Here is a 15,727-nt window from a genome sequence, read left to right as displayed (position 1 = left end):
AAAGAAAAAACTAAAAAAAAGCCAAAGCTCTCTATTAGAGTATTAATGCTTAAACACAAGCATTAAAAAGCAAATAATCTCTCCTTATTATCCAGCACTGTTATCAAACTTAGCTGTAGAAGACTGCTTTATGTGTTATTTCTGTCGTTGGGCCCGGCTGCCTCCTGGGATGGCTCAGACATGCAGGACCACCTCCTCTCCCACCATCCACAAAGCCTGGGCACTTGTCCTCTGCTCCTCTTTTAAGCAGGACTTCCAGTCCTAGCCTGGCACCACCAGTGGCAGCATAGCCTTTCCCAGGCAGTGGGAAGAGCTAACCAGCTACCCAGAGCAAGCCTTCTCTTTAGATTTCCCTCAGTCTTATTCAGTGCAGTCAGGTGGGCAGCAGTGAAGGCGGCTCCTTGGTGTGAGCAGCAGCAAACAGCAGGTCACCGGGGGAAGAGCAGTGGAATGGAGGAGCACCCCTAGGATGCTGCACCCCTGGTGCTCTGAAGGCTGTTTGCAGTGCTAGGCGGGACTCACAGAGACGACCAGAACACAGTGCGAGCAAACCTGAAAGTCCGTCTAAACCACACATGTGTCAGTCAACAGAGGGTGGGTGCTCCCTGGTGATGGAGACTATCACCAAAATCTAAAGCATTAGTTACTCAGTCAGCATAGGGTGGGACACTCTCTGGTGATGGAGACTATCACCAAAATCTAAGGCATTAGCTACTCCTAGCCATGAAGAAGCAGATTCATGCCTGCCTGAAAGTCTGTAGACATACATAGGACTGTAGCTTCTTGGGGGTTGAGGGCTGAAAACACAGCCTAGTAGTGAAAAGGAGAAACCCAGGCTAGCACAGCCTCACAACTATCTTCTTTCTGACCAAGATGGGTAACATTGCCCTCTTCGGGCTCCTCTAATACTGTGTACCCCTGAGATGTCGCTCTTTTTCTTTGAAGTATTTAGGTGCACGCACGCGCAAGCGCACAAACACACACACACACACACACACACACACGCATGCACAGAGGCTTAATTACAGCAATTTTGCTCACCCTACCAGTTCAGCAATGGTATTTTTCTTCTTCGGGGTCTACATTTTCTACATCTCTATTTTTTTTAGAACTAACTTCTTTGTTATTTTATGTGAAATCTTGCTGCATGCTGCCTTTAGGTAGATGAATACTACATTAATATTTATGCTCCACTCCAGTAGAAACCACATTGATACAATTCTTTCACCACTATCATTTGAAAAGAATGATTAATTGAAAGGCCTACAGATTAAACACTTCTCAGCCCGTTCCCCTAGCAACGATCGCAGACTATTTTTCCTGAAGCTCAGGTTTCTGCCTTGAGCTAAGTTTGCAAAGCACCTGAACAGAAATTGTCATATTAGCTAATCAGTTTGTCATTCATCTCTAACGTATTTCAGAAGGCGACACTTATGAACCTCACGTCAGTGCTGAGAATGGCGAGGGACGGGTCATCAGTGACCCTGGTTTGTTGTTAATTTTTAGGCTGCAGTTGCTAAGCTGATGGCAAGGATCTGAACACGGTGATAGCTGTGCAGTGAGTCACTTACCAACTGCAGGAAAACAAAATTATTCTCATCATTTGTAATTGTCTGAGCAACCCTTGTTGCTGTGCTCATCCTGAGCCCTTTTAGTGCAGAGAAATGAAAATTCCACATTGCTACAAGCATGGCTGGTCAATGACAGATGTGTTGTGTGTGGTGAACTATGACTGTGTCGAGGGCTGTAACTGTACAGTCCAGCCGGTGCAGCAAAACACAGCCCAGAAAGAAAATCCCCATCAACCACTGGCCAGTAGTGAGGCCCAGGCACTGCCTGATGGAGACTCTGTTCTTCACACCTGTGCCATGACCTAGTTCCATAGACTCAGTTCCCTCCATTGTAAAATGAGGGGGAAATGGTATTTATTGTGTGGATCAAAGAAACTAACAGAACACACTTCAGAAAGCATCTGCACACCGCCACAAGCTCAGCCCAAGAATGTGGAAGTTGTGTTGGGAAGGCCCAGCTACTGAAGACAGCACATACTTTGGTCACAAGAAGGATCACAGAAATGACACTGGTACTGACCCCAAAGCTTCCTCCATGGTGCCTAGCTTTTACAGTACCAGAACGTGCTGTTCAGGCTGCCTGGGGAGAAGAGACATCAGTGATCTTCTATGTAATGACCAGCCTAGCAAGATAAATCCATTGGTTCAATAGTGGCATGCATGTTATGGAGGTAACCAACATATTTCTGCTTGGATTTAAGGCCTACTCCAAAGGAAGGAGCTCATCCTTTGTACTGCAAACGTAGCCAAGAACCCACAGTTGAGAAGTTCATAGGAGTAAACCTACTAATACTGTTCTGCTTAGTGGACGTAGTATTAAACTGTCTTCCAGAAGGTTTTCTTTCCTAGTATTGAAAATAGATTCTTTTCTCATACAGTACATCCTGGTTACAGTTTCCTCTCTGCCACTCCTCACAGTTCTACCCTCCTCCCCTCCCACCCTGATCCACCCCTTTCTGTCTTTCGTTTAAAGGAGCAGACTTCTGAGATAACAACAAAACATAACAAAATAAAATTTAAGATAAAACAAAACCGTTACACTGAAGTTGGACAAGGGAAATCAACAGAAGGAAAAGAGCCCCAAGAGCAGGCACAAGAGTCGGAGACCCACCCATTCACACATTAAGAGGCTCCCATAAAAAGACTAAACTGAAAGCTGTAATATATATGTAGAAGACCTGTGTAGGCCCTGTGTTTGCTGCTTCAGGCTCTGTTAGTTCTTATGAACTTTGTCCAGTTGACGATTTAGAGGGCCTTGTTCTCCTGGTGTCCTCCATCCGGATTCACAACTGGTCAGAGTGTAGAGAAAAAGTGACTGTAAAGTCCTCAGCCTTAAACCAGAACCTGTATATTGTACTCCTTTCCATGGCTCAGGGAATGACCAAAAAGAGGGGACAGGAAGATTATACAAACTATTGGAAGACTGCTACAAAATGATCATTGTCTTCTGAACATGACAAGGCTGTTGCACTCAGGAATTCATGACAGCTCTGGATACCTGCCCCAGATCAAGTCAGTCAATGTTCTAGCATGGATGGGGGAGAAACTCACAAGGCCCCACCCCTGGATGAGAGGCTGTTAGCAACGGATGTCATTTTGATTACACAGAGAAGCCCATGATTTGAAGGAAGAAAGAAGAGTGCTTTTGATAGTGAATGTGTAATTTCACTTTGGATAATACAGTGGATAATATTTAGAAATCTATACCTAATGTAGATAAGAGCCATCATGGACAATTTTCTTAACACTTTTAAGTTTCAAATTCACAGACTATTTCTCATAAGAATGTTCTGATTTTTAAAGTTAAGCTGGAGCACTCTTTTATGTTTTCCTCTTTTTCTTTTTGAGATGCAGTCAGCGTGTTATTCTCTTTTTCTTTAATGTTTTATACAGTATATTTTGCTCAGGTTTCCCCTCCCCTAACTCCTCCCAGATCCTCCCTACCTACCCAACTTTAACACCCTCTCTTTCTTGCTCTCTTTCAAAAAAATACAAAAAGGAATATCAAAACAAGCAAATAACAAAAAATAATAAGATAAAATTTGACAAAAGAAATGTAACAAAAATCATTGAGTTTGTTTTGTGTTGACCAGCTACTCCGGGACAAGAGGCCTGCCCGGAGTGAGACGACCTGAGCATTTCTCAGTCCCGAGACTTCCCTTGTGTCCTTTGTCCAGTGACGTCAGCTTCCTAAGCTCCAGGTTTTCACTGGAAAATTTCAGAAAGAAAATAAAAGCCCCAAGTTATACTGCTAAAATAAATTACTATGAGCAAATTACTTAGCATAGTTAAATGTGTCACCTTCCCTAGCCAGGAGCTACTTAGCATCTAAATATTAAATCCCGGTATTTAAGGAGCTGGTGTTTTATCACTCGATGTGGATATGGTGGTACCCACCTTTAATCCCGGGATACAGGAGACTGAGGCAAGTGGACTGAGAGTTCCAAGCCAACTTAGGCTACAGAGTGAGTTGCTGTCCTGCCCATGAGACCCTAACACACATACATATATACATACATACATGCATACATATATACCTATGTGTGTATGTGTATGTATGTAAATATATATTCATTTTATCTTATCATTGCAAACCTAGAGGAAGCCCCTCTAGGACCCTTCCCCCCATTTTCATTATTGGCAGGGCCATGCTTCTAGTGTCTCTTTAGTGCATATCCCATTGTGGCACGGCAGCTTGGACTTGTAAGCATGTTGACTTACAGGTAGTCCTCTGTTTGTGTATCTGCTTGTCCCCGTTGTAAGCATGTCAGAGGTAAAATCAGCCTCGTCCTGGTCTGTCTCTCTTGATTAAGCTCCATACAGGGCACCATGCATTGTGGGCTCTTCTCACTTCTTGAAGGATAAAGCCAGGGGTTATTATGTGTTTCTTTCACCAATGGAAGAAGAATGAAGCTGAATAGGAACTAGGTTGAGTACATGCTGAAGTAGAAAAAAAGAAATTGAAAGTAATGTCATAATGTACTAAATGTAAAACAGAATATGTAATGCCCTGCTCAGCTGAACACAGAGGAAAACTTAAGAAAGAACGCACTGACAGCACCCTCTCTGTGGACCGCACAGTGAGGGATGTAGAGCAGGATCCAGCAAAACCTGAGGAGAAAAAACTGACTGGTACCTGCCCCAGGTCATAGACCAAGCAGGATGCCAAACATGGAGGCGCTTTCATAAGTATAGTGTGTGTTTCGTGTGCATGCTGGAGAGGCCAGGGAGTACAAATACTGAGATAAGGCCGTTGGCTATTCTGAAACCCTTGCTGGAAAACCTCCCGAAAGGTGCTTAATCCGATCCACTGGGATGAGATAGAAACTGATAAGACCTCAGAAAGAATGGGTGGATGGAAAGTAAATGCGTCTGGCAACAGTACAGGGGTCAGGACAGAAAGAGAGCAGACGTGGGGTGGACAGGGGGGAAGTCAGAGAGACCCCAAGGAGTCAGGGAGCACCCCAACTGCCAAGTGCTGCTGCAGCAAGGTCTGTGAAAAGTTCAAATCCAGCGGCTTCCCTCTCCATCACGTTCTCCCACCTCAGCCATGATGAGTAGAGAACATTGAGAAGTGTTAAGTTACCAGAGCCAGGGGTTCCCACTTTCCAGATGCTGTGCGCTTGCCTAAGACTGCAACATGGGTGTGCATGGGTTAAAATGATTGTCAGAATGGTTACCGTGAAGCTTTAATATCCCAAAAGTTCATGTCTGAGGGTTAGATAATTCATCTCTATTCCAGAGTCATAAAAAAAAAAAGGCAAGGACAAGAAAAACTGTCAAAAGTTCAATTTTATTGAAAGTGAACTGTCCCTTTTCTGTCTGACTAGGTTCCCCAAGATGAATGGACAGGGTACACACCTCGTGGGAAGGATGATGAGATTCCATGCCGGAGGATGCGAAGTGGCAGCTACATCAAAGCCATGGGGGATGAGGACAGCGGAGACTCGGACACGAGCCCCAAGCCTTCTCCCAAGGTGGCTGCACGGAGAGAAAGCTATCTCAAGGCTACACAGCCCTCCCTCACGGAGCTCACCACACTCAAGTGAGTAACCCTACCTGCGTGTTTCCCTCAGTCAGCCTTGGTGTTAGCACCGAGGGTTTGGCTGGTGGCTAGCTGTAGTGGAGCCGAAAGCATCCCTCAGATACAGGGTGTGATGACTGGCCTGTTGATGTTGACATTGTATTTGACTTGTAAATACCACTGTCATCAAAGACAGAGGAACACCGATGTACTCTTAACCCTCAAAGACAATCAGAATGCTTTTGGAGGGAAAAAGATTTCTAGTCATTGAACAGGACCATGTACCCCATTCTGGAACCTTTTTTTTCAGCCACTAAATATAAAAGTCTTCCTTAGAAGACTTGGATTTTCAGAGAATTATGTAAAGTGGTGAAGATATTTATGTCATAGAAATTTATAGAATGTGGTCATGCTGGGAAATTGGGAAGTGCGTGAGAGCTATTGATATGCGTGTTTGACTTCGAACTCCATACATATTACAATTTGCAAGACCTTCAGAGTGTTTTTGTTTATTTTGAAAAACGTGAGTATGAGTACTTATATTTGTGTGATTTGAAGAAAACTTCGCAAGGCAACAACTAAAACTGATTCTTTGTTGAGACAAGTTCTAACCCTGTTGTCCTGGCTAGCCTGGTGCTCACTGTGCAGTCCTGGCTGACCTTGAACTCAACAGAGATCCGCCTGCCTCTACCTCCTAAGGGCTGGAATTAAAGCCTTGCCACCACATCCAGCCCAGACATTGATTATTTCAAACAGGCCTAATTTTTAATATTGCTTATAACGAGTAAGTCAGAGCCTTGGAATATAGGTCTATTCAGACCTCAAAGGTATATTTACTACAGCTGATTAGTGTTTTTAAAGCGCCCTCTTTGTAAACACATGTGACTAATAATACTATTTATGTGCTTGCATTCGTCACAGAGTGAAATGTTAAGAGACAAATAAAACAGAAAGGGCAAAGCAGATGGGTTAAAATATAAAAATACAAAATCGGACTATTGATCAAGAACTTTGAAAAGCAGCTGACCAATCTATAACAAGACTTGTTTAAATAACGAAGGACATAAGGAACTAGACAAAAAAAAATCTACTCTTGGACCCTTTTCAAGGGGCCATATGGAATTGCTCTGAAATCTTTTTAATTGAAGATTAGCATTGATACATTAGTTACCTAACCCACAAGAGAAGCCCTTCTCTCTAACCTTCCCACACCCGTGTGCTTTCGCTTTGCTTTGGTGTGTCAGTTAATCAGGGCGGCCGTCACAGACATCACCAACAACAAATTTACTGCTTCCTAGCACAAGGAGGTAGATGTGTGGGCATGTGCACCTGCCAGAACCTGCAGGGGTCAGTCCTTCCTCACTTCTTCTAGATTCTAACTGAGTCCACAGCAGTCGGCATGCTTTAGCTGACATCACACGGAACTAACCCATCTCTCTCATGACACCAGTCATAGCATGAGGAACCTCTCTAATTAGCCTCGTGCTAACTTGATTAAATCTGTGAGACCCTGTTCTTGCTGTGAGCTTTCACAAATACTGGCAGTGCAGTTATTTGGGGGAGATGAGTCAGCCTATAATGTGACTACAGGATAAAAGTTGATCGTAGACATTTTAAAAAGGAAACAAATCTCTATTAAACTTTGACACACCTGCAAGAGACACAGAAAAATAAATAAATAATAAACTGGTCCGGTAAAAAATGTGTTGTGAAGTGAGGGTAGCCAGAGACCCTGGAAATAGACATATATGTATGTATAAATTTATAAATTATATGTATATATAATTTATAGACTTTAAAATATCTCTCTACAAGAGACAGTAACTGTCACGGTCATGGTGTCAAGAGACAAGTAAAGGCAGGCAGAGAGAAGGAAGTTGCAAGCTTATCTGAAGTGAAGAGGTGAGGATCGGCAGTCTCCGGCATTCTCCCCCATCCCAAGCATCCTATCACATCACTTACAGGACAATGTTGGGCACATTAGCTGAGTGACAGCTAGGACCTGAGGTGGCATTGTACAGTGATTGCTACTGGGACAGCTAGGACCTGAGATGACGGTGTACAGTGATTGCCGCTGCTCACTGCAATGCACAGATGTGAGTGCACTGAGAGGAGCCCTGTGAGAATAATGGAGCAAGCTTTAGGGAGACTGGAGACTGCAGGTTCTGAAATCAACATTCTCAGCTTTGCACTAGGGACATTCTACTGACAGCTTCCCAGAAACACATCCCTTGAAATCAATTCCCCTTTCCTTTCTACATAATACTTCCTTACTAACTCCCTGGGCCATAACTAGACATCCATATTCTTTTATAAAGAGCAAAAAGAGGCAGCCGAAAGTGACTGCTCCCAGGTGAGTCCAGCTTTGTGACACTGTGACATGCTGTCATCTACAAAGTTCGTGCTCAAGAACCTTGTAATTGAGTCATAAAAGAATGATAATATTTTAAGTAAGCCTGAGGTTTTGTGGGGGGAGGGGCGCACTCATCCAAGGATCATGTAGTCCGTGGGTCACAGATGAGGTAGGTCCTGGATTAGGATGCTGACGTCAGGGAAATGCTCAAACTGAGTGTGAGCAATGAGGGGCTTGTTTCAGTCTCCAAACTGATGGAAACTCAAAATGTACATCGGTTTACTCACAGATGTTTTTATAAAAAAGTATTTTTCATTACTCAGTACAGAGGTTCATCAAGCCGTCTCTGTGTTGACACCTACTACTCAGCAGGCCAGAGAATGTCTGAGCATTGTACAGTCATAATTTTCTTCTCAGTGTGAGCATGACATTCTGCAGAATTATTTCTGAGTCTACTTCTCAGCATGTATTCCTCTCTGCCCTGTCTCATGAGTCCCATGTAAAACCACAATCTACATATTGTTTCCATCATATTTAGTCACATATGATCATTTGCTGATGTCTAGTTTAACCGTATTGAAGGAGAAACAAGTCAAAAGTGTCATGGTTTGAAATCAGTCTTGTCTTATTTCTTGGTGGGGTTTTGACTGGAGTCATTGTTTTTCTAGAAGTTTGAAGCTTTTAGTCCCTCATACAAAAAAAGATACCCAGCTCCTGGAATTCTAGTTCCCCCAAAAGAGAAAACTATATTTATGTTCCTACTTCTTTGACATTTAAGTCAGTTTTTTCCTCCTTCCTCCTCAACAATTCGCAGCTTTAGGGATGAATCATAGACATGAACCAAGATAACTAAAATTAGTCCAGAGGGACTGGGACAACATTTTGTTTGCGGCTTTCCGCTCCCCTCTTCTCCCAGAGATGGAGAGTACTCCTACACTCCCTTCCATTGTTGGCCTCCTAGTTTCCAAAAGTGTGCCAAGAACTTGTTCATGCGTCAGCTCCTTAATGTTACTGGTTGGGTCTTCAACGCACAAGCCCTACGGGCAGGTGAACATTCTGAAATCATGAGAGTCCATCTTTGGGCTTAGAGAGCTGTGCAGTCACTCCTGCCTGAAAGCCATTGTCTCTCTGGTGTTCCTCTTCCTCTCTGCCCTACTGACCCTTCACTTCTTCACTACCTTCTCCTTCTGGGATGAGCTGATGGTGCATCTGAAATGACATCATCCCTAGAAAATTATTATGTTTCCCAAAGAAGCTTCTGAATAGTCAGTAAGACATCTTCAGGCAAGTGAGGAAGAAGTTTAGGAGCCAGAGTTTCTCCAAACCCCATCCCCACAGTTTAGCTCTGGAAAAGACTTAGGTCTTATACTTTTGTTTGTTCTCCAGCTAGACTAGAGACTGCTGCAGTGGTTGGTGAAAATTTTGCCCAAGCTAGTTTTGAATTTATTCCACTCAAATAAAGTATAGAAAAAAATGCTCTAAAATGATACTAAGAGAGCTGCCATTTAAAACATTCTAAAAGGTACATTTGGTTTGTTGGCACATGGCTTTAAGCCCAGCAGTCAGGGGATAGAAGCAGGTAGATTTCTGTGAGTTCAAGGTCAGCCTGGTCTATGTAGTGAGTTTCAAGTCAACCAAGACTGTATCATGAGATCTTATTTCAAGAAAATGATAACAATAACAACAACAACAAATAATAATAATAATAATAATATAATACAAAATACTCTAAAGTTAAGTTCAAATACCCAGTAATCCAAGCAAACAATGCTTTAAAATGTCTTCATATTTTTTTCATATGATCCCTTCATCAAAGCATCAGGTGAAATAAAATCCCTGAGGGATATTGCTGGGCCCCCAACAGATCCCGGGGTGAATAAAGAGGTACTACATCAGTGGCATAGACTCTGAAAGTCAGGTAAAAGGCAAACAGCAGACTTGTTTATTCAGTAATGGGGAGAGCCTTGTATACCCTCCTCCTAGAACCTAGGCTGTGTCCCAATTTAGTGATTTTGCGTGGTCGCCCCTCATTGGTTAGGCACAATCAGGACCTCTGACAATACCTGATGCTAGGCCCTCAGGTGAATTCCAGGTTGGCTCATGTCTTGGCCTTACCTTCCTGGTGGGGGTGGGGGAAGCAGCTTCTAAAACCACTGAGGAGGGCCTGGATTTGATAATGGGACCAGTCAGGGCTCTTAGCAATTTAGATACAGTGTCTAACAAGTAACTTCAAGGGGTTTTATGTCTAATCCTGTGTTTCAGGTGGTTCATCCTCTTCATCTTCATGTATTTCCCAGCTCCTCACCTTTTGAAAGATAAATTAATTACTATTCTCGTGTTGTGAGCAAAGAAGCAACAAAAAGAAACTCGCGGAAGGAATAGTTCATTTTAGCTCACAGCTTGAGAGGGTGTGGTCCATCCGAGTCAGGAGATACAGCCAAGCTCATGGCATCTGGAATTCCTTCCGTCGGGACAATCCATAAAGCAGAGAGCCATGGCTGGGCACTTTTTCTTCTTTGGTTTAGATGGCAACCCAGTCCATGAGGTGGTATTACCCTTGATGTGGGTGGGTCTCCCCTCCCCACTTAGACCCCTCTGACTACATCCTTACAGATATTCCCACAGGTGTGCCTCCAAGATGACTCCAAATCCAGGGGAGATGACAATGAAAATGAGCCACCCTACTTGGTGAAACCTCGACTGTCTCTTTCCTTTTGGCTAATGACTTAACATCTTTGGAAAGTCTCAGGCTCCCAGCATGAGTGGGATCTCTAAACTGACTCCTCCACACCTGGCTGTGGCAGATCCCAGCACTGATGGCTAAACGTTAGCCTCCCTTAACTGAGTGACCGCAGTTGTCTGTGGATGTCATTGCTCATCTACATGAAAGGTCTCTGAAAAACTTCTTACTACTAATGAAGAGACTATAAGGATGAAGGACTGGGGAAAAAATAGTTATTCATAATTTAAAGACAAGGGGAAACAGTATTAGCGAGTAAAATGCTTTGAGAAATGCCAGTATCCAGCTTCAACTTTAAAACGAAGGTCTCTTTTAAGCACATAAGACTTGTTTGTCTTTGTATAAGTTTCTTTTTTCTTTCTAGACGCACTGTGTCCCTGCTTGTTCCTCACACTCCACCCACCGACTGTTCTTCATGTTGTTTCTCTTCCCAGAAAAGGAAGAGGGTGGAAGAGATTGGAGCACTGCTATTTTTTTTTACCAAAGATATGAGCCATATTTAAGAACATAGCAGTATACATCATCCACCTTGGCCCTAAGGATGTGAAATAGCTCTGTTCTTTTGTTGTCTCTTTTCCATGAATTCTTCCCATTCCTCTCATACCTTCCCCAGAGTATAAATAATTGTGGCACAAACTAGCATGCACTCCGTACGCTCTTAGGGAGGACAGAATAACACAACCAGACACTATACGTTGTAAATTTCCATCCGCCGTGACAATAATACTTTCTGTTGCTGTCCCAGTTTCTCCAGCTCCCTCACTTTCTAAAATAACAAGAGGGAAAATGTTAAAACAGAATTATTCCTTCTTATAGATAAATTATTACTTGCATGTAGGCAAAGATCTTTTAAAGCCCCCCTGGGATGAACCATGACTGAACACAGGAAATAATTAGTGCAAGGAACTGCCTGCTACTTCAATCTCTGATCACCAGGTGAAGCTTCAAACCTGGTCCTTCACTGGGATTTGAAAGCCCACCTTCAGATGGGATTAGTCTATTGAGTATTGTGGTCTACACCCTATCCTAGACATTATGATATGGCTACTCTTTTCAAAGTCTATCTTAGAGGGAAGTTTGCACAGATTGAACTGTCTTGAAATGACCTTGTTTTCAGTAATATGAGAAGTACATATGTGTTTAATGGATATGAAAAGAAGTTCAGAGTCATTTCAGAGAGCTTGAACACACAGCTTAGAAAGCAAAAAAAAGATACTTACATAATTATAAGGTACCTTTTACATATTTTTAATTGCATGTATGCATTGTGTCTGAGTGGATATGTGCACATGAGTGCAGGTGCCAACAGAGACCAGAAGAGGGTGTCAGAACCCCTAGATCTGGAGTTAAGGATGATTGTGAGCTACCTGATGTGGGTTGGAAGAGCAGCAAGAACTCTTAAGCACTGAGCATCTCCGCAGCCCACATATCTCCATCTTCACAAAGTACATGACTGAGCACAAGAGTTTTACATATGTTCTATCATGTGGCTCTTTACATGTGATTTAGAGACTTTCACAGATGAGTAATCCAAGTCTCACTGAAACTAAATAATTTGTCCAAGGTTAACTCTCAAGTACAGTAAGAGTAAAGATTTGAGCCCGTGTACTTAATGAAGAAAATAGAGAGGGTTGGGTGGAATGAATACATTACTAAAATCACAGTGAACTGTTTACAAGGGTTTTTTAAGGAGGGGAAAAGCAGGGTGAAGTGAGTATAAACAGCCCCAGAGAAAGAGACACTCAAAGCAGTTAGTAAAATTGAAGACTAGATTCAAGATGATATCAGAGGCTCAGTGAGGTGAATTCTGACCCAGAAGTATAAGCAGAACACATGACTAGAAGGAATTTGAGAATGTTCTGCCTCAGGCATGGCCTGGGATGAAGGAAGGAAGAACCAAATGGTCAAAGGATCAGAGGTGTAGGAAGTGTAGCTGACAGAATACAGAGGTAGAGGACCCACTGAACCTTCTTCAGATGGCTGCAGACAGGCATTGCATCCTTGAGAGACTCCATAGAGCTATGTAAACAAAACCAGGGCGGCAGAGAGATATGTGAGGGACAGAACTCAGACTAGGGTTCTAGCTGTGAAAACTCTCTGTTCCCCAGGAGAGCTGGTCAAGGATGCTGCCCACTCCCCTGTGAGTGGGGAAGACTCCTCTTCCCAAAGAGCCTTAAAGTCTCAATGCCTTCCCTATCTGCTGGCTGGCATTCCTCCAGTGCAATACTGTTCACCTGTTGAAGTAGGGGCAGCTAGGTAAAGAGAGCGCCATAGTTATAATCAGACTGTGCCCATGCAACCTACTCATTGACTCATACAGTAAACTTTTATTCAGTATCTTTACTGCTTAAATCATTTATACTCTTGTTTCAATACATGCACTAAATACATGACTAAAATCTGATATTTCAGATAACACGCACACACATACACACATACACACCCATACACACACACACACATACACACATACACACGCACACACATACACACACATACACACATACAGACACACATACCCATACACACACATACACACACAAACACACACATATATATACATACAAACATACACACACACATACACACACACATACACACACACATACCCATACACACACATACACACACAAACACACACATATACATACATACAAACATACACACACATATACATATACATACATACAAACATACACACACACATACACACACACATACCCATACACACACATACACACACACATACCCATACACACACACACATACACACACATACATACATACACACATACACACACACATATACACACACACACATCTAGAAGATTATCACAATAGAGAGTAAGGAGTTTAAAATTCAGTGACAAGAGCTATCAGTGTTGACGTGAGCCTTAATGCATTTTCTGTTGGTATAACTGAGCACAACAGACAGGGTAATTATTAAAATTGAAAGCTTTTAAAAAATAAAATTAGATGTTATTTGGCTCACTATTTTGAAGGATGGTAAATTCAACCACACCATGCAGCATCTAGTTTCTTAATGCATCATAACATGATGGAGGCCATCGCAGGGGCACTGTGGGCAAGGAATAGGTGTGCCAGCTACAATCTGTCAGTTTCTTCTTCTGATGAAACCACTAATACCACCATGGAGACCCCACCCTCAAGACCTCATCCAATGCTCAGTGCCAGATACCATTAACACAGGACCTTGGAAGCTGATACCAACACATGAGTATGTGTTGTCAGGGAAAGAAGACAGCAAATCGTAACAGTGATTTTGTTTGGAAATTGTTTTCTGGTCAGAACAGCCTACTTGGCATGGGGAAGGGTGTCCCGCGCTACCATCTCGCCAGCAAGAACCACGCGGTACACATAGGATCCTTCTGCAGTAAAGCTTTATGCGTCTTGAGAGGGAGAGCATAAGCTTACATGGCGGAGACCCAGATAAGATGGAACCCATCCCTTATAAAGGAAACAGACCCTGCTCTGGACGTGTCATTCCTGGATTGGTCAACTGCTCCCAGTCCCAGGTGAAACCTTGGGAGTAGTGGAAAAATACCAACACGTGTGAGCTTTCTAGCTCACCTGGCGGTGCAGCGCCATCTATGGTGGAGAGTGTGGTTGCGGCCTTCTACAGAAGGGAATTTTGATGTACCAGAATAGTTCAAGTTTTCCTAGCTTTGCTTTCTTCTTATATTCTTCAAGGAACCTCTGTCCTCCTCCTAGACAGCAGGACATCACACAGGGTGGAAAGCTTCTTCCACAGAAGCCCAGCCAGCCATATGGAAAGCAGTTGCTAGCCCTGTTCAGAAGAAAGCCTGTATAAATGCATCTTACCAGAGGATGCGTTGAAGAGTAGGCCTCTCGATATCCCCATGTAGCGAACAAGAGAGAGTCAGCACCACATCCTGGAGTTCAGGTTGCCTACAAGGAAGAACAATCAAGTCAACCCTTAGAGAAGCCCTCCTGGGCTATAAACGCTGTGATGTACTTCCCAGAGAGCCTGTGCTAACACTGTTTGGATGTATTATGTACTTTTAAGTATGATGAACAAAGCATCTACGTAAGATTCTTCCAGCCTGTGGAGCCTAAGATGTCATCACAGGGGCAGCACTGTCCTCCTACCGTGAGCGCCAGTCCTACATTTCCCAGGTGAGCTTGTGAGATGACATTTCAACTCACTCAACACAGCCATCTCCTCTTAGGTCTTTTCCTTCTGTTGGTGGAATTGCTGCTGTCCAGAATGCAGAAGCCCCATCCTTTCCTGACAAAATATCTGTATTAAACTTTATATCCTGTGGCAGGTATGTGATAGTGTGTGCTACAGAGACTGAGACACAGTCCAGGTGTGTCTGTGTGACACAGAGACACAACAGGACAAATAACCTGCCTCCCACATAGCTAATAGAATTGTAAAGTACGAGCAAAAAAAAATCTTTAATCAACACTCTCATTAGGAAAGAAAAAGACAGAATCACAGTAGGCGTGGCCCCACAGCGGTCCTGCTGGTAGGATGTTGCCTGTTGTCGGGTTTCTTCCTTGGAAAAAGCAGTTTCTCTTGATGAGGCTGCTATTCTGTTCCCAGAGAGCAACTACTTATCTATTGTTCTTCTTGTCTCTGAGCCTTCTCTCTGGAAGAACATTTCTGTTATCCTTCCTGACTCTATCTGTAGCCCACTCTCAGGAGCATCTGCTCCCTAGCAGCCCAAGTGGTATTTCAGGATTCTTCCAGAAACATGTCTTTTCATCTAATCTTGTGGTCCCTTGAACAGTACAGCTCCATAATACTGCAGGCACCCTCTTATCTCTTGACTCCAGTGAGCTCTGTGAACTGATTACTGTACTGGCAGGACCCGTGTAGACGCGATTACTATCTGGCTTTGGATTGTCTGCCTTCTTATCCACACACCTCTGTTGTAGAGGCTCTCAGTTCATCGAGAGTTAGACAACCAGCCTTATTCACTTTTCTCTTCTGAATAATTTTGTCTAATAAGAGGGATCTTAATATATCTTAATTGTATCTTCTTCTCGTT

The 15,727-nt window shown here is 43.1% G+C and overlaps 1 protein-coding gene across 21 annotated transcripts in view; it reads left to right on the top strand.

Moving 5' to 3' along the window:
- The window catches only part of Dlgap1 (DLG associated protein 1), an 809,700-nt gene that overhangs the window by 582,103 nt on the left and 211,870 nt on the right, over positions 1-15,727 (top strand). For all 21 annotated transcript variants that reach the window (XM_087902307.1, XM_087902304.1, XM_087902303.1 and 18 more), the window contains one exon: positions 5,402-5,616. In XM_087902307.1, the coding sequence (XP_087758433.1) occupies positions 5,402-5,616 (215 nt within the window). The remainder of the gene's footprint in view (positions 1-5,401; positions 5,617-15,727) is intronic.

This window comes from Myodes glareolus, chromosome 27 (assembly GCF_982192425.1).
Source record: "Myodes glareolus chromosome 27, mMyoGla1.1, whole genome shotgun sequence".
Lineage (NCBI taxonomy): Eukaryota > Metazoa > Chordata > Mammalia > Rodentia > Cricetidae > Myodes > Myodes glareolus.
This window is presented reverse-complemented; position numbering and strand designations above follow the sequence as displayed.